At 35.3% G+C, this 26,007-nt stretch overlaps 1 protein-coding gene across 1 annotated transcript in view; it reads left to right on the top strand.

Annotated features, from left to right (window-relative positions):
• Window positions 1-26,007, top strand: part of LOC149787541 (uncharacterized) — a 591,304-nt gene that overhangs the window by 243,461 nt on the left and 321,836 nt on the right. The window contains exons 57-63 of the mRNA XM_089975575.1: window positions 1,537-1,654; window positions 5,009-5,194; window positions 8,788-9,613; window positions 10,054-10,279; window positions 11,558-11,795; window positions 14,077-14,199; window positions 19,945-20,135. Of these exons, the coding sequence (XP_089831701.1) occupies window positions 1,537-1,654; window positions 5,009-5,194; window positions 8,788-9,613; window positions 10,054-10,279; window positions 11,558-11,795; window positions 14,077-14,199; window positions 19,945-20,135 (1,908 nt within the window). The remainder of the gene's footprint in view (window positions 1-1,536; window positions 1,655-5,008; window positions 5,195-8,787; window positions 9,614-10,053; window positions 10,280-11,557; window positions 11,796-14,076; window positions 14,200-19,944; window positions 20,136-26,007) is intronic.

The following is a 26,007-nucleotide window of genomic DNA, read 5'->3' as shown; positions in this document are numbered from 1 at the left end:
ACATAAAAACTTCAAAATAATGTCCAAAAGTAGTAACTGATGAACTCCATAGCAATATATATTTATAAATTCAATAGGGTTATAGACTTTAATTGACATAGAATATGCATTTAATTGACTTGTGAACAGTTATCCACAGTTTTAGATCAGTTTTGAGTTTAATGATGAGTAATTAGCCCACCTTGCCCTTTTTGCTTGTCACCGTTGAATTCATCATACAGTTAGTCATCCTCTGTCCTGTCTATGGCAGTACAAAATTGCCCTTTTTGCTTGTCACCGTTGAATTCATCATACAGTTAGTCATCCTCTGTCCTGTCTATGGCAGTACAAAATTGCCCTTTTTGCTTGTCACCATTGAGTTCATCATACAGTTAGTCATCCTCTGTCCTGTCTATGACAATACAAAATTGCCCTTTTTGCTTGTCACCATTGAATTCATCATACAGTTAGTCATCCTCTGTCCTGTCTATGACAATACAAAATTGCCCTTTTTGCTTGTCACCATTGAATTCATCATACAGTTAGTCATCCTCTGTCCTGTCTATGGCAGTACAAAATTGCCCTTTTTGCTTGTCACCGTTGAATTCATCATACAGTTAGTCATCCTCTGTCCTGTCTATGGCAGTACAAAATTGCCCTTTTTGCTTGTCACCGTTGAATTCATCATACAGTTAGTCATCCTCTGTCCTGTCTATGGCAGTACAAAATTGCCCTTTTTGCTTGTCACCATTGAGTTCATCATACAGTTAGTCATCCTCTGTCCTGTCTATGACAATACAAAATTGCCCTTTTTGCTTGTCACCATTGAATTCATCATACAGTTAGTCATCCTCTGTCCTGTCCATGGCAATACAAAATTACAATGCCTTACAAGGTTAAAACAAAACCCAAATGCTGACTGGTTTTATTTAAATGGAGGATGAAATGCAATTCGATCAATAAGACCTATGATCTCAGGTCAGTAGTGGCAAGCTTTCTGAGAGGTTTACATGCATGAAAGAATTGTGCTTTGGAAATAATGCAGTGTTTCAACTTGCTAGTTCTCAGTTTGTACAAAGATTGCATCAAATCTATTATTACTAAAATAAAGATCATCAGAGTATGGATTTTGAACAGCTTGTAAGGTGTGTGAAACCACTTGACTGCATTCAACATAATCAAAAAAGCAAAAAGAAAAGATCATTTTGTTGTGGTCTAATAGTTGGAAGTCTTATTATTTATTGTAATGTTTATTGTATTGATAAATACACAATAAAATTAGAGAAGAGCACAATTTTTGGTAACATATCAGTGACAGTGTACAGTTATCATCATTTGGAAGTTTGGCTGTGCTGACAAGATAGATTTCACTCCATGTTTTCTACTGATCTTTCAGAGATAAAACATGTGACTAATCTATGAGTATGCATGGTAGTCTGGACTCTTTAATTTATATCCTTTAGAATCTTTTAATTAAGTTGTTCTAGAATTAGTTGATTTTGGTGATGATGCTAACATTCCAAATGTAACTACACATTACATTATGCTTCTTTTCAGACACCCTGGTTGGAAGTATCAGCAGACACCATCCAGGTAGATATAGCTGGAGTTATTGACACCAGTGGACGAGCCATGTCAGACATCTATCAGAGTGGAATATCCACTATTAGAGGAGGTAGATTAAATATATAATTATCAGACCATAGTTGCATAAAATACTTAGACTTTGAAAACACACTTCACATTTTGGAGTCTTTAGAACTTATATGAGTTACATTAAACAGATGTTATGAGTCTATGCTCTTGAAATAAGTAACAGAAAAGAGTGAAAAGCAACAATGTTTGTAAAATTCAACAAATATCTTATTTCTCTAGAATACAAAGTGAAAATTAAAACAAAAGAACTTACAGTCAGTGAATTAAATCCCAAAATAATCCAGGAATTACAGACACAAGTCCTAATAAAAAAAATTCTGTATAAACTTTAGTGGAAAAACAAATTAAGTCCAATGCTGAAAGTGTTGATGTGCTTGTTGTGGCCTGTATTGTGTTGTTGTACTGATAGTCTTTAGTTGAAGCACAGTAGTTTTCATTTATTGTTGTGTTCTAGTCTTACACATAGCCCCAGACACAGTAATTTTCATTGACTGTTGTGTTCTATTCTTACACATAGTTCCAAACACAGTAATTTTCATTGACTGTTGTGTTCTAGTCTTACACATAGCTCCAGACACAGTAATTTTCATTGACTGTTGTGTTCTAGTCTTACGCATAGCTCCAGACACAGTAATTTTCATTGACTGTTGTGTTCTAGTCTTACGCATAGCTCCAGACACAGTAATTTTCATTGATTGTTGTGTTCTAGTTTTACACATAGCTCCAGACACAGTAATTTTCATTGACTGTTGTGTTCTAGTCTTACACATAGCTCCAGACACAGTAATTATCATTGACTGTTGTGTTCTAGTCTTACACATAGCTCTAGATACAGTAATTTTCATTGACTGTTGTGTTCTAGTCTTACACATAGCTCCAGACACAGTAATTTTCATTTATTGTTGTGTTCTAGTTTTACACATAGCTCCAGACACAGTAATTTTCATTTATTGTTGTGTTCTAGTTTTACACATAGCTCCAGACACAGTAATTTTCATTGACTGTTGTGTTCTAGTCTTACACATAGCTCCAGACACAGTAATTATCATTGACTGTTGTGTTCTAGTCTTACACATAGCTCCAGATACAGTAATTTTCATTGACTGTTGTGTTCTAGTCTTACACATAGCTCCAGACACAGTAATTTTCATTGATTGTTGTGTTCTAGTTTTACACATAGCTCCAGACACAGTAATTTTCATTGACTGTTGTGTTCTAGTCTTACACATAGCTCCAGACACATGTGCATATTCTTGCTTGCTTGCAATACTCTGTTTTGATAATATCATTTATAACCATTCTTTTCTGTCTTCATACTTTGAATTGAGTTATTTTCATGGGTATCATTTGTGGTTGTATGAGAAAAGGGTATTTTGCCTGTACTTAAATTCATGGATTGAGGGTTCTGTTGCTTCCACAGAAAGCTCATTCTTTTATTCTTTAATTTGTGTAGTTTGTGGGAAAAACTACATCCAGAAAAATTGGTACAGCATAAAATTTTGTGAATTCACAATAATTTGCTTTGTTTGTTCATTTTCATGTAATGCTTTGAAGCAAAGAAGAAGCATTAAAATCAATATCCTCAATTTTAATATGCCCACTAATAGGTGGAGTGTATGATTTTATGATGTCTGTACATATGTACATATGTCTGTCCATCAAAACATATGTATAGCTCTGACTTTTTTTGTTTCTGCACAATAATTTTTTATGGCATGAACTTTCACTACATTTTGTGGAAAAGGCTGTTGATTTGGTTAAAGGTGACTCAAAGAAGAAGAATGGTTTTAACATTATATCATTAGTTCTACATCACAGACCTCATCCGGACTTTATAAATTGACTTGCCTTTGGGGTAAGAATAAAAGCCTATCAATTTTGGGGAAAGAAAGGCCAATAGTCACGGTCACTGAATAATGTAAAATGGTTTCTAAACAAAATCTCACTTCTTGAGATGTTCCTTAACCAAAGGTATACTTTAGTTCTGTACCACATACCTTGAGCCAAGTTTGTAGAGGGATGCACCTATGGTAAGAAATTAGATGCCTGTCCTTGGAATCAAAGGTAAAGACCATTGAGATGCAGAGAAAAATGAGTTATGCATTAAAAAAACTTGATTTTGGAACAAGTTTTGTTAGCAAATTTAATAGATGGTTAGTATTTATGATAAGAAAGAAACCTATTAATTTGGGAGTCTAAATGTCTGAGATTATACTCTTGTTCAAAGAAGTAATGGTTTCTGCACAATCAACAAGACAAGGCCATTGATAACCTTGGGTCAGTAATTTCTATAGTCAACTAAGCCCTACTAACGTCTACATAGAGGACTATTCACACATTAACCCCTAACGATGAGTTAAAATGGAGGTAGCAGCCTACTGCCAAGCTCTGTAGTGTCATGGTCATGCATGATACACTAAAGTGGGTGGTATTATAGAAAGGTAGACAGATGAAGCTCTACAATGATACCAAATAATCTGGAATTTCTATTTGCACTACAAAATACAGAGTGAAAAACCTCATTTTTTGGACCCAATATTTTTCAACAAAAACCTCCAGGGGTAATGTGTTAAACATGTGGCTGGTGTATCAACTACAATTTACAGTACTGTTGGTTGTTGAATATACTAACTTTCATACATGTGTATCCACTGACTTGTATGGTGATCACTTATCTAGCAGACTTTTTTGCGGATATCAAATTTCTTGGTTTTGTGAAAAATGACATCATGTGTCTCTACTTAAATTCACATGTATACTTTTGGTGGAACAATACATCCTGAGTTTTTTTTCACTAACAGATGGATCATTTTGCTCAATGGGTCTTTAAATTCATAGTTAATATTGGAATCAGCAATAAAACATTTTACCTAATAGATGAAATCACAGTAACTGAAATCAAACACAGGAGCTCGGAGCTGCATGCTAATGCTGTTCCTCTTTCCTGTACACTCTTATCAGCTTCAGAGATTTTATATCATAAAAGGCAGAGTTGACCAAATGCCAGCCTCCACCAAACGTGTCATCAATTGTTGGTCAGTTATTGCATATTCAGATTGCAAGGATAGTGAACTAGTCTCATCTCAGGCTATATGAGAAATATTACTTATTCACATCTGGAGATCAAAGTTTGTCTCACCAATGATGGTTAGACACCTAGGTTGTTTTTATGGTATGCCATACTACACAGGACTGTTTGTTATAACTCAGAAATGTTTCATCCAATATTTAGAAAGTTTCACTATTGGCTTTAAATTTCTGTTAAATTAATTGTGATTATTTTGTAGAGGAAAACTTTAATCTGCCAAAAAATGCCAAGTTTATGAGTAGACTTGGTCATATCAACCTTGAGGGTTAAACAATTTATGTGCAGGTGGTTCTGGAGGTGGTAATGGTGCTGCAGGGGGTCAGGCTGCTGAGCAGAGAGTGGTAGGATCACCACCCAGCTATGGTTCCCTCTATACCCCTCGGGAGTATGGTGGTAATGGTGGATCAGGGGGAGGGGATCCACATGATCTGAAATGTGGTTCATCAATTCTAAATGTAGGAGGAAAAGGAGGTAAGTTCTTGTCTTGATTTTTGTCCTTGAAAAGTCCTTGAATATCACAAAAATTTATTTGAAATTGGCCAAAAACTTAAAATTTATGTAAGGGAATACAAAATGTATCTCTAAAGAAAAGAAATATAATTTTTTCAAATTTATATTTTTTTGGTTACATATTTTCCAAAGAGTCAATAGATAAATAAAATGGGATAATATTGGTTGGATCAAATATTTGGAGAACGTTCAATTTCTTTAACCTAAAATATTTTTTGAAAACATTTGGAAGTCCTTGAAAACTCCTTGCATGAATCATACTTCATTTTAAACTTGGTGAAATATTGATTTTCTGGATAATTTCTAATGGGAGGCATGAATGAATTTGTTTCTCATTTCATCAAGTTGTTCATCAGTACCTGTCTTGATAAAGCAGCTTGAATTCCTCATGTTGATCATAAATATTATTCCCACTAGAGACACTCTTGAAACCTGACTCAGTATTTAAAATTTCCAGACTTGGACCTTCTGTAGAGGGTGCAATTTAAGAATTTAGGTTCTACTTTTTATTATATTTACAATCTGCATTAAGCTTGCTTCCATTTTCAGCAGATTCCAGATTCCATAAAACATGTCAAGCCTTTGTGATTATCAAATTTGAGGTGACAGGTCATTATTATGGCACATTAATGGGTCTATTCCACAATCAAGTTATCTTCCCATATAATAGGCAATATGTTGATGGTTCACTTCACTTCCGGGGTGTTTAACATGTTTAGCAGGTGAGGAGAAAGCACAGGACATTGAAGATGAGTCACTAAAGGCATGTTCAGGCATTAAAAACTAAATAAAATTACTTGCATATAGCCGTGTATACTATATTTTAAATAGAGAAAGAAATGATAAAAAGCTGAGTATACTATATTATAAATAGAGAAAGGAATGAAGGAGATGAATGTAAACACTTGCAGCTGTCCCTTGTTATAACACAGTAGTCAGGGTCCATAACCACTGATCTCATTATGTACCAAACTGCATTACATTAAGAATAGTGTAGTATACAGAACAGTGGCATAAAAATCAAAATTTGTTAAATAATGATGTTTTGGAAAAGAAATGAAGATATAAGGCTAATTTTTACCGTGTTTTCTTTCAACCAGTATAGTCATAGATTGGTGTGATTTTGGTCAGGAGTCTGCATTATGTCTAGAATCATTATAATGAAGTGTGTTATAATGAGAGAGAGCTATATACCCTACCAAAGTTTGGACCCATTCACCAGAAAGTAATTAATTGATTTAGCATGATAGATTCTTGTGACATCAACATAAACACAAATAATCACAATTAATATTAGGTCACGTACCTGTGGCATTTGCTTTCTGGGAAATTCAGTGGTTTAATGTTTCACAGTAAGGAGTTAATACGAAGAAGTAATGATTGTTGTTGTTGTTGTATGTTTTAATGCCATTTTTCAGCACACGATAGGCTATACATGGCGGCCAGTATTAATGGTGGAGGAAGAACCCGGGAAAATCCCGGAAAGAACCACCGACCCACGAGAAGCTACTGGCAAGCTTTCTCACATACCCACATTGGCTGAATCTGAGACTCGAACCCACGCAGACAGAGGTGAGATGGCAGTGATCCGTAATGGAGAGTGCTTTAGACCACTCAGCCACTCAGGGCCCCAAGAAGTAATGGTATAATCAGACAAAGTTATAATAACAGTTATTCGGTCTGCAACCAAAGCAGTTTAATAATTTATGCCAAATGCTTTCTGAGTTAATTTGACAGTAGAGTTTTTGCTAGTCTATAAGGCAATACAAATTCAGGGTTTTAATTTGCTTATTTTAAATAGATTGATCTTTATAAAAAAAATGTATATAAAAAAAATCTGTACTGAGAAAATACTTAGTACAGACACATACACACACACACAGACACACAGACACCTCTGCTGGTGAAATAAGGAAGTTATAAAGGCTATAAATTTGGAGGATATCCTTGTTTATTTTTCTGTTTTTTTTTTTTTTGTTGCTGTGAAGCACATTGGTTTTTCCATTTTATTACTCCCTAAACATTTTCAAACTGGATATTTTTTACTAGAAAGGACAAAATAGAAAGTAGGGGAATTTACCATTTCACATTTTAATAGCAATGACTAAAATGGGCCACTAAGAACAAAACACAACATGGGATTCTAGCTTCTGTAAGCCTTTGAACTTTTGAACTTTAATTGTTAAGATGCCCCATGTAGAGGAATTGAAACAAGACAAAAAACAAGTTAACAGTCAGTTCACATTTAAGTTCATTAGTGAGCAGATGTTTGCTATCTGCTGAATGGGCCAAATGGAAAATAGTTGACAAACCATGGATTGTTTGGTAAGTGTAAATGCTTTGTTTATGAATAAAACTCGGTGTAAATGCTCTGTTTATGAATAAAACTCAGTGTAAATGCTCTGTTTATGAATAAAACTCAGTGTAAATGCTCTATTTATGAATAAAACTCAGTGTAAATGCTCTGTTTATGAATAAAACTCAGTGTAAATGCTCTGTTTATGAATAAAACTCAGGGTAAATGCTGTTTATGAATAAAACTCAGTGTAAATGCTGTTTATGAATAAAACTCAGTGTAAATGCTCTGTTTATGAACAAAACTCAGTGTAAATGCTGTTTATGAATAAAACTCAGTGTAAATGCTCTGTTTATGAATAAAACTCAGTGTAAATGCTGTTTATGAATAAAACTCAGTGTAAATGCTCTGTTTATGAATAAAACTCAGTGTAAATGCTGTTTATGAATAAAACTCAAGGAAAACGGCATATTATTATATGGTTATGCTTTATCACAATACATTAAATACTGATAGCTTGATATGTGTACTGGGAAAGCCTGCCAGTAGCTTCTCGTGGGTCGGTGGTTCTTTCCTGGGTTTTCCAGGATTCTTCCTCCACCAGTTATACTGGCCGCCATATATGGCCTAACTTGTGCTGAAAAATGGCGTTAAACCCTACAACAACAACAACAACATTGATATGTGTACTGTTTTGAGTACATGAGATTGAATAACTGTTATAGGATTTCTGGTGTTGGGAATTTAAATGTTTCTAATGTGTGTGTATACAGACATTTATAAAGATAATGGAATTCATGTAAATCATCCACTAAAACTAGTCTTGAAAACATATTTGGCTGGCTCTCTCATTGTTGAGGAATTAACAGTATTCTATATTTAGTGTGTCAGCTAGAAATCTGAATATACCATAGATATACACCAAATGTTTATCATAACAATGAAATATGTTTCTGCTTCCACGGATTGTGGAATGGGCACAATGTATTATGGTATTATGCTTAATTTTTACATCATGCATGATGAATTCATTGATAGTGATTGCACAATGTACAGCTTTATCATTTTGCACAATCAGAATCTAAGGGTACGATGGTTATTTCAGCTAATATATATGTCTGGTGAACAATCTATATTAATGCTCTGTGTCTGTTGATAGTCTTACTAATTGTTAATTATATTTAAGATAATGCCCTGATATTTTTCAAAACCAAATTTGTTAAACCATTTAATTTGTTATTTTATAATGACTTACCAGGTGGTGTTATAAACCTGAGAGTCAGCAGAAATTTGACATTAGATGGTGAACTCCGCAGTGATGGTAAATCTGGCTCAGGTCCTATGGCTGGTGGTGGTGCAGGTGGCAGTATCTACATTGTTACAAAGGAGTTTCATGGTGAAGGAATTATTACAGTTATAGGTGGCTCTATTGCTGGTGGGGCAACTTGTTCAGGTGGTGGTGGAGGTGGTGGCAGAGTGGCCATACATTATGAAATGAGTACATTTGGTGGCACTGTTTACTCTCATGGAGGCCAGGGTTATGAATGTGGAGGTGCAGGTACTGTGCTTTGGAGACAACTTTTGAATGGACGTCATAGCGATAGGCTCTTTGTAGATAACAAGGATCTTTGTGTCCCCAGAAATTCTCACATTGACTGGGGCATTCTGTCTGATGCTCATCGTGGTGAGCACAGCTTTCATACTTGGCTCTATGACCCCAGAAACATTGCAGATATTGTGGCTAACAATGGTACTTTTACGCATGAATTCAATGAGATCCATCTTTCAGGGCAGGCTCAACTTGCTTTGCATCGCAGGAATAATGATTCATATGAACAGTTTATTGTAATCCACAAAACCACTGGGCTTAAAAATGGAATGTTCCATATTGGACAATACCAAGAAATCCTGGCTAAATTACCCCCTGATAGTCCAGAGTTAAAATTCGGACTTGTGGTGTACTCAGGTGGTACTATGAGGGCAGAGAAGACTCTTTTGATTAACAGCATCACTCTGGAGATGGAGGGACTTTTATCTGGAGTAGAAAACCTTATTATTGGACCAAAAGGGAAGGTGATTCTTAAGTAAGTGGTTTATTATATTCATATTTTCCGAAATCAGAGATACAATTTTCCATAAAGGTAGATTGTGTACCTTTTACCTTTCAGTTTGTGTTTGCTCTAATTTTGAAATTTTCTGGTTCTCTACCTGTAAAATGAAAATCAGGGATCGTGTATCTTTTCACATTTTCCTACAATTCCTCAGGTTTATGTCTGTTTAGGTACCTAATTGTTCATACCAAATACATCAAAATCCATGACCAGTTCTTTAAGATAATTTATTTTTCTTAATTGATGTTACAGATTTCATGTTCACATGCCAAAACATTTTATTTATAATATTTGCTTTGAATTCATTGGACAAATATATTGTTTTGATTGGAATAAAATGCATATATTCATTTTTGTTGTAAAGTTTAAACCAATAATAAAAGAAAAGATTTATTCAATTTAATTACTTTCAGACCATTTGGAAACAGCACAACCTCACGGACCAGTGAAATCACCTTCTCAGGAGTCACGGTACAGGGAGGAGGTCAGTTAACGATAGACAGTAACTCTCATGGAATGATTCTCCGTGGTGACAGCCTGAAAATTGAGAGTGGGGGTGTATTGGAGACTGACAAACTTGAGATCTATGTACAGGAACTCGAAGTGGAGGATTCAGGAATTATCACTGCTGATGCCAAGGTAAGCTGCAACCTCAGGCACTGTACATACTGGTTGTGGAATGACAGCTTTCTGGCACATAAAAGGTTCCACAATAACAATAGAATAGGACTATCTGTACTTTGCTTTGAACCTTTGTGTTTCCTATCTTTTGACTTTTTATGGTTATTTCATACATGCCAAGCATTACCCTTTTGGTGTAATCATTACGTTTTTTTCACCAAATTACCAAATTACATTTTACACTGGCCTGTATATGGATTACGCCTTTTTGGATCATTAAAAAATATGAAAGAATAAAGTAATAAAAAGTGGTATTTGTCATTTTTATCATCTCTTTAGTTCCACTCATATAAATTTAGGAATATCCTTAAAAGAATTACTGCTTGAGAATAAAATAAAAGTACGTTCTTTATTTGCTATTTATAGCAACTGTATATGACCCATTTCCAAGAAAACAGATGGGTTTGTTCAGATATGAACTCTGCCTCACAGATTCATTATATTGAAAAGTTAATTAGTTACCAGACCAGTCTATACTTTTAAAGAAAATGATGCCAGATGTTTAGCAAAATGCTCTTCATTGTGAATCTTGGATGTTATATGACAGAAAAATGTTAGAACAGATGGATCTTTTGAAACTTGAAAACATGTCAGATCAGAAGAAAGGACAAATCAACACTGCTTTACAAACTTTAAAAGAAGAATATGAAAATAATGTAATACAGTACTTTGAGCATATGATCATGCTCATTGCAGAATTCCAGTTCACAATCATTCAGCGAAAGTTACACAAGTAGACTAGTTAAAGCGAGTGCTGAACATCAATAATTTCTCAGTATATTTTGTGTTTGTATTCTGGTTCTAATGCACTTGGATTTTGCCCATAATTACACTAATTTTGACCAGCTGCAGAACCTGTTTAGTAGCAAAAATAAATGTATCATTTTTATTCATGCTGTAATTCAGGAATGTAATATATAGATTACACTTTTTATGCCCAAATTATGCTTTTTTGCCACTTATAATAGCAATAATTGCACTTACATTTCCCACGGGGTTGGCATGTATGATATTTGATGTTTGATATCAGACTTCCCCAGGTAAGAATGAGATCTCTGAACAAAGATCCTTATTAAATAGGGGTAACTGTGTGCAATAAAGTGCACCTTGATCTTGACAGTGAAAGTAATTGTGTGAACAGTTTATGTAATAAAGTGTTTTTAAATACAGTAAAAAACATTTAATACATTGACTATATGAAGCAAATAATACGTATATTCCTACCCATGATTACAGTCTCGCCAGTTCAATGGAGGGCTGGGTGTTGGTGTGAATGGAGCTGGTGCTGGACATGGTGGTCAGGGAGGAAAAGGATCATACACCAATGCTGGGGGAATGTTTTATGGGCACACCACCAAACCCACAGACTTTGGAAGTAATGGCAGGAAGAGTAATTTATTTGGAGAGGGTTCTGTTGAGATCTATGGTGGAGGAGTTATCACCATGCATATCAACAAGTCTGCTAGAATTGATGGTTTGTATATGAACTTCAACACATGGTCAGCATTAGATAGAAAGATGATTGTATCTTTTGCAAAGCTGTCCATAATTGTAATTGTCCTCAACAATGTTAAGAATATTGTTAGAAATTGTCATTTCACTTATGTCACTGTTGCAAGAAGAATGTTGTTAGAAATTGTCATTTCACTTATGTCACTGTTGCAAGAAGAATGTTGTTAGAAATTGTCATTTCACTTATGTCACTGTTGCAAGAAGAATGTTGTTAGAAATTGTCATTTCACTTATAGCACTGTTGCAAGAAGAATGTTGTTAGAAATTGTCATTTCACTTATAGCACTTTTGCAAGAAGAATGTTGTTAGAAATTGTCATTTCACTTGTAGCACTGTGGCAAGAAGAATGTTGTTAGAAATTGTCATTTCACTTATAGCACTGTTGCAAGAAGAATGTTGTTAGAAATTGTCATTTCACTTATGTCGCTGTTGCAAGAAGAATGTTGTTAGAAATTGTCATTTCACTTATAGCACCGTTGCAAGAAGAATGTTGTTAGAAGCATTTTTTATATAGAAGGATGTTGTACAATCTGATTCTCTATAGAATGTAGTTGACAATAGCGCTGATACTTATATTTATATGACTGTCTGTATTATGCACTAGGTTTACAAGCTGATTTGCAGGAGTTCATACCTTCCAGATAGTGTTATGGGGATATTGAGACTCTAAAGTTGTGTTCTGTGGTCCCATTGGAGGCCAGTGCATGTGACCCAAAATATTGTGAAGCAGTCATCTGCTTATATAAACATATAGAAAATGACTGCAGATTCAAATTTGAATAAAAGAAAATAGTTTTCTTTGAAGCATTTAAATATACTTTCAGACAAAGATATTTGGTAGACTTGACATTGTCATTTATCTTCATGAATATATGCATTTATGTGCATGCATACATTGTCTTAATGACACAGACATAAAAGAAAAACAAATTTTGGGTATTTATAATCCAGTGGAATATAGTCTTAACTAGATGATGATTTTGCTTCTGTTACTAATTTAGTTAAGGGTATGGAGATGATGAAAGTTATTAGTGTTTGTTTTTGTACTCACTGGAGACTGGAAGATACTGTCTGAACTTCCCTGAAGATTCTGTAGAATGTTTCTTGACATGGGTCTGAGCAATAATCTACAGTTGCAAGTGGTAAATTGTGCTCAGCAACTAAAAAGAGAAAAAGCACTTTTATCTCTTTTGACATTGTCAATTGATGAGCGGTTTAACATGTTTGTTACTCTGGCATTGAGATCTGCAGTCATTCATTGCCTGATGCTTGGTGGTGTTACTATACACTTTAGAATGACAAATGTTGGTCCAGCATTTCAGGATGTGCAAATGTTCACCGTTGACTGTTAATCTTAGCAAAGTCAAACACCATTAACCAGAAGTAATGAAATTTAGTTTTGCTGGAATTTGCTCACATTGCATGGGTGACTCATCCTTCCATGAATCACAACTGCATTTCAGTATTTTACCTTCAGAAATGAATCACACCTCCACACTATGGAAATAATCATGGTTTGCATTATTTTTATGTATGGAGTAAAATCCAGCTTCAAAGAAATAAGGCCACTGATCAAAAACTTTATAATCTTTAATAAAGATGGCCTAAAGTCCAGTTCAAAGCAACAAAGTATAATAAATGTTGTTTCTTCAAAATGAATATTTTCAGCTTACTTTACTTTTAAGTAAATTTCACTTCGTTTACTTTACCTATGCAAACTAGCCTAATGGGTTTTCCTGTAGCAAAGATTATTGGGCTCTTAATACCAAATCACCGTAACTGTTGTAAGTTAAGTAATTTGTTCAGTGGTGGACATATATCTCAGACTGTCTATAACTTTTAAGTACCTCATTAAAATTAATTGTATAAACTGACCTGTGGTGATAATTTTTAATTTTCCATGGGCATTAAGGATGACTGTTTATGGTTCACACAAACTACAGATTATAAGCATATACTGTTTTGTCAAGAAAGGCCTTTGTCTCTTTCTGTTTTTATTTCTTTATAAAGACACTGGAAATCATGACGTGTTGAGGATTTGGGACTAAAATGTTATGTCATGTGACTTGCAGTGTTCAGGTAGGAATGAGAATTTGATGTTGCCAGAAATGTTCCTATACCAGTTTTTGGGGGATAGAAAGGGTCGTGTTTATGAATATGATACTATGTATCATGACAGTAGGTATTAGAATTGGAAATTTGATGTAAAATAGAACAAGTATAATTTCATCTTGATGTTCCAGGTACAATTCAGTGTAATGGGGGAAATGGTGATGGTGGAAGTGGTGGGGCTAGTGGTGGCAGTATTCTTTTAGAGACAACCTGGCTCTATGGAAAAGGAGTACTCCAAGTCAATGGAGGGAAAGGTATTGTTCTGCAACCTACTGCTTATGTTTCTTGTTTTTTATATTTCTCATTTATGTCAAACCTACTTTGGCAGAAGTTTGAGAAAGTGATCACTTGATGTCTGCATACATGTACATCCATCTGTCCACACACTAATTTAACCTTAGTATTAAAGGTTTTTTGTGTGGTCATTTTGTCAAGTACAGTTGTATACAGAGTCATGTTACTTAGTTGAAGGAATACAATCTGACCCCGCTATAACGCGTTTCGCTATAACACGAATTCAGATATAACACGGTCGTGGTGTGGCTCCTGAAATTTCATATACATGTATTTTTCTTGTGTTACTTGGTTGAGTGGACACATTTTGAATTGTGCAACACCAATTTATGAAAAGCTCAGAGGTGGACTCCACATGCAGTGAATGTCCATTTATGTGTGGATATGTTTTAATGAACCTCATCTCAAAAGTGGCTCGGAAGTTCAAAATAAAGGTAAACCATGAAAAGTTTCATCAAATATATTGCAAAAGTGTTTATAATATAAACCCTTTCAAATAAATGTAAAAATTAAGTAGAAGATAAAAGTGTCAATGCAGAGATTTTAAATTTTTTTTAAATATATGTATAAATTATGTAAATTAAACTATATAGATAATACAAATAAAAACCTTAAAACATTAAGTCATGGTAAACTTCTTGTTGTGTTTGAATGAATGTAGTACAGTTAAAATATATATAGATACTTATTTAATGACAGAAAACTTTTCCAAATAATTCATTTATAGTGTAATCAGTAATAGTAATTCTTCATGATATGTGCATTAAAAATGCAAATGGCTCTAAGTCTGTATGTAACCAGTAAAAAAAAATACATAGTAGAAAAGTGGTAATTACTTTCCATGTATGAGTATATAAAAATATGAATTAAAAATAATAAGGCATCTCTTGCTTATGTGCAAACTGTGCTTTAAAAATGACATAGCAGCTTTTGCACCAGACAGATGTCTTTGTGCAGTCATTCTTGTAGATATTTTGATAAGACAGATGTTTTTGTGCAGTCACTCTTGTAGATATTTTGATAAGACAGGTGTCTTTGTGCAGTCATTTTTGTACATATTTTGATAAGACAGATGTCTTTGTGCAGTCATTCTTGTAGATATTTTGATAAGACAGATGTCTTTGTACAGTCATTCTTGTAGATATTTTGATAAGACAGGTGTCTTTGTACAGTCACTCTTGTAGATATTTTGATAAGACAGATGTTTTTGTGCAGTCATTCTTGTAGATATTTTGATAAGACAGATGTTTTTGTGCAGTCTTTCTTGTAGATATTTTGATAAGACAGATGTCTTTGTGCAGTCATTCTTGTAGATATTTTGATAAGACAGATGTCTTTGTGCAGTCATTCTTGTAGATATTTTGATAAGACAGATGTTTTTGTGCAGTCATTCTTGTAGATATTTTGATAAGACAGATGTTTTTGTGCAGTCTTTCTTGTAGATATTTTGATAAGACAGGTGTCTTTGTGCAGTCAGTCTTGTAGATATTTTGATAAGACAGATGTTTTTGTGCAGTCACTCTTGTAAATATTTTGATAAGACAGATGTCTTTGTGCAGTCACTCTTGTAGATATTTTGATAAGACAGATGTCTTTGTGCAGTCACTCTTGTAGATATTTTGAAAAGACAGATGTCTTTGTGCAGTCATTCTTGTAGATATTTTGATAAGAGATGTTTTTGTGGAGTCATTCTTTTAGATATTTTGATAAGACAGATGTCTTTGTGCAGTCATTCTTGTAGATATTTTGATAAGACAGATGTCTTTGTGCAGTCATTCTTGTAGATATTTTGATAAGACAGATGTCTTTGTGCAGTCACTCTTGTAGATATTTTGATAAGACAGATGTCTTTGTGCAGTCACTCTTGTAGATATTTTGATAAGACAGGTGTCTTTGTGCAGTCATTCTTGTAGATATTTTGATAAGACAGATGTCTTTGTGCAGTCAGTCTTGTAGATATTTTGATAAGACAGATGTCTTTGTGCAGTCATTCTTGTAAATATTTTGATAAGACAGATGTCTTTGTGCAGTCATTCTTGTAAATATTTTGATAAGACAGATGTCTTTGTGCAGTCATTCTTGTAAATATTTTGATAAGACAGATGTCTTTGTGCAGTCAGTCTTGTAGATATTTTGATAAGACAGATGTCTTTGTGCAGTCATTCTTGTAAATATTTTGATAAGACAGATGTCTTTGTGCAGTTTCTACTATTAATAATAATGAAACCAAACTGTTTGTTAGTTTCCTGGCATTTTTTGGGGCAGAGAACAGGGATGCTATTTCAAGATGGCTAAAATCCATCTTGTAAGCTGCTGCCATCAATACTAATATTTTACACAACATAATGCATGAATGGCATTAACTAATGGCATTCACTAATGGTGGCATTCACTAATGGTGACATTCACTAATGGCATTCACTAATGGAATGGCATTCACTAATGGTGACATTCACTAATGGCATTCACTAATGGTGACATTCACTAATGGCATTCACTAATGGTGACATTCACTAATGGCATTCACTAATGGCATCCACTAATGGTGACATTCACTAATGGCATTCACTAATGGCATCCACTAATGGTGACATTCACTAATGGCATTCACTAATGGTGACATTCACTAATGGCATTCACTAATGGTGACATTCACTAATGGCATTCACTAATGGTGACATTCACTAATGGTGACATTCACTAATGGCATTCACTAATGGTGACATTCACTAATGGTGACATTCACTAATGGCATTCACTAATGGTGACATTCACTAATGGCATTCACTAATGGTGGCATTCACTAATGGCATTCACCAATGGTGACACTAATGGCATTCACTGATGGTGACATTCATTAATGGCATTCGCTAATGGTGACATTCACTAATGGTGTTCACTAATGGCATTCACTAACGGTGGCATTCACTAATGGCATTCACTAATGGTGACATTCACTAATAGCATTCACTAATGGTGACATTCACTAATGGCATTCACTTATGGCATTCACTAGTGGCATTCACTAATGGCATTCACTAATGGCATTTTCAGACAAGGTACCTGTGGCTATAACATTAAAAACAGCTGTCTGGAGCAAAGACTCTATGTTCGTGAAATATTATCAGAAACATATCACAGGAGTCTTGACATTCATTGTAAACCCATTTGAATCAGCTCCAATCCATTGTTATTAAATTTAGTACATGCATTTATCATGTTCATTTGAATTTACGTAATTGTCATGATTTACAATGCACAGTGATTTGCCTTTTCCACCCTACCTTACTTTAGTAACAGGATACACTTTAAGCATCTTGTGGGGTCTCTTAGGGTATGAAAAGTTCAATGAAATTGGAAAGTTTATGCAATTACTCAATGGTCATTTAATTAATGATCTCTTAATTTAGAAAGAAGTATAATTCACAAAACGTAGGTATGATAATAATTAATGTTCACTTTTTAAAAGTTATTTAAGAACAGGATCTGGAATGGAAAATTCCATGGTGCAGTACATTTCAGATTGATTAGATGTTCAAACATGTTATTGTTGTCATGTGTTGCTTAAGAATATGATAACACTTTTATTGCAGTAATGTAAGTTCAAGAAAAATATGATAGTATTGTACAATGTATGATGATTACAATTACACTCAACTAAAAGATAAAACTAAAATGCAAATTTCATTGGATAAATTTTATTTAATTGGTATCTAATCTATTAAAGTGATGCCTGTTGTAGGTGTTACTGACATTGTCATTGACTGAAATTTTGTTGTATATTGTTATTTAGGGGATTGATGTATGAAGTATATTGTTTGGAAAGAAAATTTAACAAAATATACAACTTTTTATTACAAGTTGAGAATTTCATAAGAGTGTAAAATGCATTTTGGACCACCTGATCAGGGGCGCTGACTCTCAAGACCCCCAAAACCCCCTTAACATTTTTTCAGCTTTTTTATGGCAGACAATAATCATGTCTGGCATTGCTGTCTTGGATGTGACCAACATTCTGTACCATGTTCTGCATCAACTTGCCATATTTCATGTTACTTTTTTCTAGATTATTAATGAATATAAATGGTAATTTTGACATTATGATTATGATATGAGTGAGAGTTCGAATTTCAGGTGGTTTGAAGTTGTTCCCTTCAGGTTGTTTGAAGTTGTTCCCTTCAGGTGGTTTGAAGTTGTTCCCTTGTAAAATAATTCAAAATTAAAAAATTAACATTTTACCTTGTTTGTTTCTTTTATAAAGTGCTGCCACATTTACTGGGTAAACAAAAGAATATTCAAATACCAATTTTTGTTCAAATAAAATATTCGCAATAAAGTATTCTAATTAGAATGTTTGGATATTTGTTTCAGCTCAAATGGCCACCAGTAGTAACAATAGAAAAACATACAAACAGCTTCTTGAAAATCACTCAAGAAAATTTGGCCAAATTTGACAGAAAGTATCTATGCTTGGAGGGCTCTCAGATTTATATGAATGATTCTTATCTGCTGTTAGATATGGCTGCCATTACTAAATGGAGAAAAACATTTAAATAACCTTTTCAGAAAACTGCTTAACAAAATTTGACCAAACTTTATTGAATGCATCATGACATAATAGGACTTTAAAGTCTCCTAACTTGAATGCACATTCTGCCATCTAAAATGGCTGCATTTACTGAAAGTAGAAAATATTTATACAACATTTTGTCAAAGAAACACTGACCAGAATTTGACTAACTTTGATGCAAAATCAAAATGCCCTTGCATAGGGCCTCTGAGTATTGGACAAACGGTGCTGATGTGTGATCAGATATGGATACAAAAATAAGAGAAACCTTGAAATAATTCTTTTTGTAGCATGCACAATCAGTAGTATTGGAGACAGTTAAACAGAAAGCAGCATACTGGTCAAGATTTCTTGGCTAACTGCTTTTCTGCATTTAGCTGTTTGGTAGATATCAGCCAGGTCAGTGATGACTGGCCCACTTGGGCCTCTTGTCATTTTGAAATATCTGCTGTACTGTTATAGTGAAATTTGGATAGTTTAAGTAAAGGACATGCGGTTTACAGGGTTTGCACAAATCCTTGAAACCTTGACTTGGGCCTTTAAAGTGCTTGAAAATTAACATGTTAATTACCAAGTGCTTGAAAGTCTGAAATTTTTGAGGAAGTTTAATGTTAAGGAAGTTTAATGTTAAGGAAGCCTTTTCATGCAAGATACTTTTATTAATTCTTAAGGAAATTTCATCATGCACCCAACATATGGCAGATCTGGGTTTATGCAGATGTCGCAGTTGGATTGGGCTTGTATGCGAGTATATATGTTAACTTGAGGACCAACACATTCATCTCTCTAGTGTACCAGTCTAATCACAAAATTTAAATCTACACTTACTTTTGTTTGCCTGAAGTATTTATTAGGTCTTTTTAAAACAGTCAAAATATTGCACCAAAAGCACTCAGAAAGGAAAAGTACCTTTTTCCTAGTTAAACTTTGTTTCAAAATATCTCTTTATTGGTGTTAAGGAAAATTACATTGGCAGACATGTACATTAATGTGTATCAATACAGAAGAGTACTTTCTTGTGCACATCAAAAATACCTGTGTGTGAAAAGGATTTATTATTTATATTGATTATGCCTAAGTTTTGTTGCATTGTAAGCCAAATTTTGGTTTTGTGATTGATGAACTATTATTCTAGGGTCAAGTCAGACAGGAGGAGGATCTGGTGGCCGTATGGCCATATATTACCAGCATGAGGAGTTTACAGGGACCTACACAGCATATGGTGGAGATTCAGGTTCTGGGGTGGGGGCAGCAGGAACTGTGTATGTAGAGTCAGCAGGGACCAAAATTCTTGTCATAGACAACAGAAGACCTCATACTGTGAAGGTAAATTTTGATTGATGTTGTCAAGTGGAAAATGGAATAAAGTTCATGAATCTGACAGTGGACAACAAACTTTACAGGCTCTCTCTGAAAGATCTTTTAAGTTTGTCAGGCTTTTCAAGACTTACCATGGAGTCTATATTGAGCTTTGTAACTGCCTGAAAACAACAACAACGATAATAATAATTGCAATAATAGTTATAAGCTTTAAGTTTTACACAAAATATATACAACAAGATTAAAAAACAAACACATGAAATTACAAAACAAACACATGCTGACAATAATTAAGGTAATGAACATTATTAAGTCTTGAAAGCATATAGAGTTTTATGTCATGTATCATGTAACAAAATCCTTTAACAAAAGTAAAAGTCAACTCAGACATTGGATTAAAGGATTAATGCATATTTTCTTTTCCTACATTAATACCATATGTATTTCATTGCATGGTACAGAAAGTGTGATATTTTAATAGTGTGAAGTCATAAGGTACCACAAGATGAAATATATCTGGTATTTTTGCAGGAAAAGAATTTGATTTTTGGTATTATATTATACCCAATTTGCTCCAGAATCAAAGCTTAAAAAATAAAGCTCACTTTTCATCACACAAATCCTTTCTCTCCTTTTCTGGAAAAGCTTGACAAATTAAGCTCACTCTTTATCACACAAACCCTTTCCCTCCTTTTCATAAATTCATTTATCATATACATAACATCTGCTTAAGAGAGTGGTATAATGGATGACCCAATCTATTGCGGTTTTTGAAAATTTGTAAACATTTGGACACTATCTGGCCACAAGTCTTATTCAGCATTACAGCCAGTTTATCTTTGTTCTCAAGATAGTAGGGGGAAATAACTTCACAGAGATGTGAATGGTGTCAGTAAAAAAATAATTTCCATATCTAAATGGTAACGCAGTTTTCATTTACTTGTTCTATGTCAGTTGCCAACCTTTTACCATCCCACTCCCCAATAGTGTTTTGTGAAGAATTACTCTAATTACAATAAAGTGAAGGTGAAATATTATGAAAATTTTAGCTGCAAAATGAAAAATATCCTGACTGCACCCATTTGCCTGGTGCCCTGGGGCAATTACCTCCTCTGAACCTCCTTGTGCCACCACTGCAAGAGTGCATACCTTGCCAGTGTTAACTTATAGTGGAACACCTCCTTGTGCCACTACTGCAAGAGTGCATACCTTGCCAGTGTTAACTTAGAGTGGAACACCTCCTTGTGCCACTACTGCAAGAGTGCATACCTTGCCAGTGTTAACTTAGAGTGGAACACCTCCTTGTGCCACTACTGCAAGAGTGCATACCTTGCCAGTGTTAACTTAGAGTGGAACACCTCCTTGTGCCACTACTGCAAGAGTGCATACCTTGCCAGTGTTCACTTAGAGTGGAACACCTCCTTGTGCCACTACTGCAAGAGTGCATACCTTGCCAGTGTTAACATAGAGTGGAACACCTCCTTGTGCCACTACTGCAAGAGTGCATACCTTGCCAGTGTTAACTTAGAGTGGAACACCTCCTTGTGCCACTACTGCAAGAGTGCATACCTTGCCAGTGTTAACTTAGAGTGGAACACCGGCTTGTGCCACTACTGCAAGAGTGCATACCTTGCCAGTGTTAACTTAGAGTGGAACACCTCCTTGTGCCACTACTGCAAGAGTGCATACCTTGCCAGTGTTAACTTAGAGTGGAACACCTCCTTGTGCCACTACTGCAAGAGTGCATACCTTGCCAGTGTTAACTTAGAGTGGAACATCTTCTTGTGCCACTACTGCAAGAGTGCATACCTTGCCAGTGTTAACTTAGAGTGGAACACCTCCTTGTGCCACTACTGCAAGAGTGCATACCTTGCCAGTGTTAACTTAGAGTGGAACACCGGCTTGTGCCACTACTGCAAGAGTGCATACCTTGCCAGTGTTAACATAGAGTGGAACACCTCCTTGTGCCACTACTGCAAGAGTGCATACCTTGCCAGTGCTAACTTAGAGTGGAATACCTCCTTGTGCCACTACTGCAAGAGTGCATACCTTGCCAGTGTTAACTTAGAGTGGAACACCTCCTTGTGCCACTACTGCAAGAGTGCATACCTTGCCAGTGTTAACATAGAGTGGAACACCGGCTTGTGCCACTACTGCAAGAGTGCATACCTTGCCAGTGTTAACTTAGAGTGGAACACCTCCTTGTGCCACTACTGCAAGAGTGCATACCTTGCCAGTGTTAACATAGAGTGGAACACCTGCTTGTGCCACTACTGCAAGAGTGCATACCTTGCCAGTGTTAACTTAGAGTGGAACACCTTCTTGTGCCACTACTGCAAGAGTGCATACCTTGCCAGTGTTAACTTAGAGTGGAACACCTCCTTGTGCCACTACTGCAAGAGTGCATACCTTGCCAGTGTTAACTTAGAGTGGAAAACCTCCTTGTGCCACTACTGCAAGAGTGCATACCTTGCCAGTGTTAACGTAGAGTGGAACACCGGCTTGTGCCACTACTGCAAGAGTGCATACCTTGCCAGTGTTAACTTAGAGTGGAACACCTCCTTGTGCCACCACTGCAAGAGTGCATACCTTGCCAGTGTTAACTTAGAGTGGAACACCTTCTTGTGCCACCACTGCAAGAGTGCATACCTTGCCAGTGTTAACTTAGAGTGGAACACCTTCTTGTTGAGCATATTGACATATACTTGTGAGACAAGTGTTTTAAATGACCTTGAGAAACTTTATGATAATGTACTACCAGAACAGAATCTGGAACATTTTGAGTGAATTTGGTTTATGCAATAAATTTTACATAATTTTATCAAGTTTTATCTTGTATTGCATTTATTTAGAAATGTTTATCTTAAATTTTTTTGGCAAGTCTTAATCTTTATGTTTTTGAACTTTTAACTTATAACTGGCACTATATAATAATAATAATAATAATAATGAGGACTTTGTATAGCGCCTAATCTTTAAAAGCTCTAAGCGCTTTACAACATTAGACAGCACATATAAGATAAGAAACATAATAATATTATTACAAAAACAAACAACATGAAATTAGAAAAACATTAAAAAAAATAAAAAACATGCTGAGAATATTTCAGGTAGGAAACATTATTAGGTCTTTAAGTTTGTTCTTGCAGTTGAAATGAGTGAGCTTTGAGAGCCCTCTTGAATGTGATCCCTATGTCTTTGTGTCTAAGTTCAGTGGGCAATTCATTCCACGTTGCTGGGCCCTGGTATGAAAAAGAACGCTGTCCATATGACTTTGTTTTCATAGTGGGAATAATGAGTATACAATTGTCAGAAGAGGAGCGTAAGTATCTTGCTGGTGTGTACACAAGGGTGAGGTCAGATAGGTATGTTGGACTCAAGTCCAACAGTGAAATGTAACACAGAGAACAAATTTTGTGTTTCATTCTGGATCGAATAGATAGCCAGCGTAGAGTACAGAGCAGCGGGAAGGTGTGCTCTGATCGTGGTACTCTAAGTATGATCCGAGCAGCTGTGTTTTGAACTTTTTGAAGTTTCTGGAGTAGATATTGAGATGAACCAGACAGAATTGAGTTACAATAGTCCAGTCTTGAAAGTACTAATGAACACACAAGTGTTTTAGTGGCATCAACTGAAAGATATTTGCAAATTGAGCTGATGCGTCTCAGCTCAAGATATGCAGCCTTGCATATGTTCATGACATGTTGGTGCAATGTGAGAGTACTGTCCAGAGTAACACCTAGGTTTCATACTGATTGTGTGAATTTAATGTTGGCATTGCTGATATTTATTGTTTGAGGTAAAGGATGTGAATGAGAAAGTCTTTGTGTTGTGATCAGAATGGCCTCAGTTTTATCATCATTTATCTGCAGCTTGTTACATGTCATCCATGATTTCACATCAGAAATGCACCTCTCTACACCTTGGATGGTAGCATCAACTTCAGTTGGGTGGCTAGATTTGTATATTTGGGTGTCATCAGCGTACAATTGGTGAGATACTGGATGATGATCTATGATACTTGAGAGCAACTAAGTGTACAGAATGAAGATAACAGGTCCAAGAACAGACCCCTGTGGAACACCACAACATAGATCAACTGGGCTGGAGTGTATTCCATTTGCAGATACAATTTGTGTCCTGTTGACCAAGTAGGACTTGAACCACATTAAGGCTGTATCATGAATGCCAAATACATGCTGGAGATGGTAAAGCAATATATCATGGTCTATTGTGTCAAATGCTGCAGACAAATCAAGGAGGGTGAGGACTAAAATCTTTCCGCTATCCAACGCAGAGAGAATGTCATTAACTACTTTTATAAGAGTAGTTTCAGTACTGTGGCAAGGACGATATGCAGATTGTACATTGCTAAAAAGACTATTTGAATTTAGATGAGATACAAGCTGGGATAGGACAACCTTTTCTAAGATTTTTGAAATGAATGGGAGATTAGAAATTGTGCAGTAGTTCTTTAAATTGTTATGGTCTAGTGTTAGTTTCTTCAGCAGAGGCTTTACAATGGCAGTTTTGAAAAATGATGGGAATTCCCCAGATGAAAGAGAGGTATTAATAACATCAGCTGGTGAAGGCAATACTGGATCTAAGCACTCAGGCAGCAGTAACGTTGGAATTGGATCAAGTTCACATGACTTTGGTGCACTCTTCATCATGATTGTACGAAATCCATAGAGACAGGTTCAAATGCTGCTAATGGTTGCCGCTCAAATTCTATATCCCAGCTGTATGGTGACGACGAGTCAGTTGAAATTGTGGTGTCAAGCTTATCTCTAATGGTTTGTACTTTGTCACGGAAGAAATTTGCAAACATGTCTGGAAGGTCGACTGGAGAGAAGGTAGTTGTAAGTGGTGTTGATTTGTTCCTTGACATATATACATGTAGCCAGTATTGTTCTGATATGCTGTCAAACCCCATCCATCCTTCCATCTGTCTATCCAACCAGCCATCCAGCCATCCCTCTGTTGCCACCAAATCTACATTATAGATGCATTTTAGTAGGTACATGTGTCATGCACACAACTTGGAATGAACTATTTTCAGGAATTTATTAACTTAAAAATTGTCGATCCTTTCAGTCTGGACTGCAGTTTCTCTTGGGATAACATGAGTTACATAGCTAACCTGGGTAACTGACCATCTTTTCCTTGGTATTTTAAAAGTTAGTGAAGAATCATATTCATGCTATAAAGTAAATACCTATTGCTGATAGACTTCCAGCTTATTATCCTCTCTCTCATCAACAAGGTGGATGTTGTGTTTTAGCCCATTTCTTCCTATTTTTCTTCTTTTTTTTTCTTTTTTAGGCGTTCCTTTGTCTAGATGTGTCCCAAAACTTCAGTGCATTAATGCAAAAATACAACTTGAAATTTCAAGACATGAAAAATTATTTGAACAAAATAATGTGGTGTGTGTAAGCAAACAGTATTCTAAGATATACAGAAATTATGGTACATTAACAAACTTAGTTGAATGGTCAGCTGTTAAGAGAGTTGAGTGATATCAAACCCATTTCTTACTATCCTAGCATATTTTGAACCTATTTCACCCACAATTGAAAATTAGTATGTGGATGCATCTGAGAGTAATTCATATATGCCAATATCACATTATTGTGACCTAATTTTATAGCTTGAATTATTTTTGTAGTTTCAGAGGTACAATTGTTATATCCTCAATAGTTTTTGTCCTATTTAGTTTACACTCATTAAAATACCCATGTAGATACAAATCAGGAAAAGTACCTAAACCACACCCAAAAACTAGGTCAGTGTGATCCAGTTTCTATCTGGAGTCACTGTCTTGGACCCTATTGCACCTGCACATTACAATTGATGTGTGAATGCATCTCAAGGAGAG

The sequence above is a fragment of the Sinohyriopsis cumingii genome, chromosome 11 (genome assembly GCF_028554795.1).
Source record: "Sinohyriopsis cumingii isolate HCF-2022 chromosome 11, ASM2855479v2, whole genome shotgun sequence".
Taxonomy (NCBI): Eukaryota; Metazoa; Mollusca; class Bivalvia; order Unionida; family Unionidae; genus Sinohyriopsis; species Sinohyriopsis cumingii.
Note: the sequence above shows the minus strand (reverse complement) of the source record. Positions and strands in the feature narration are given on the sequence as shown.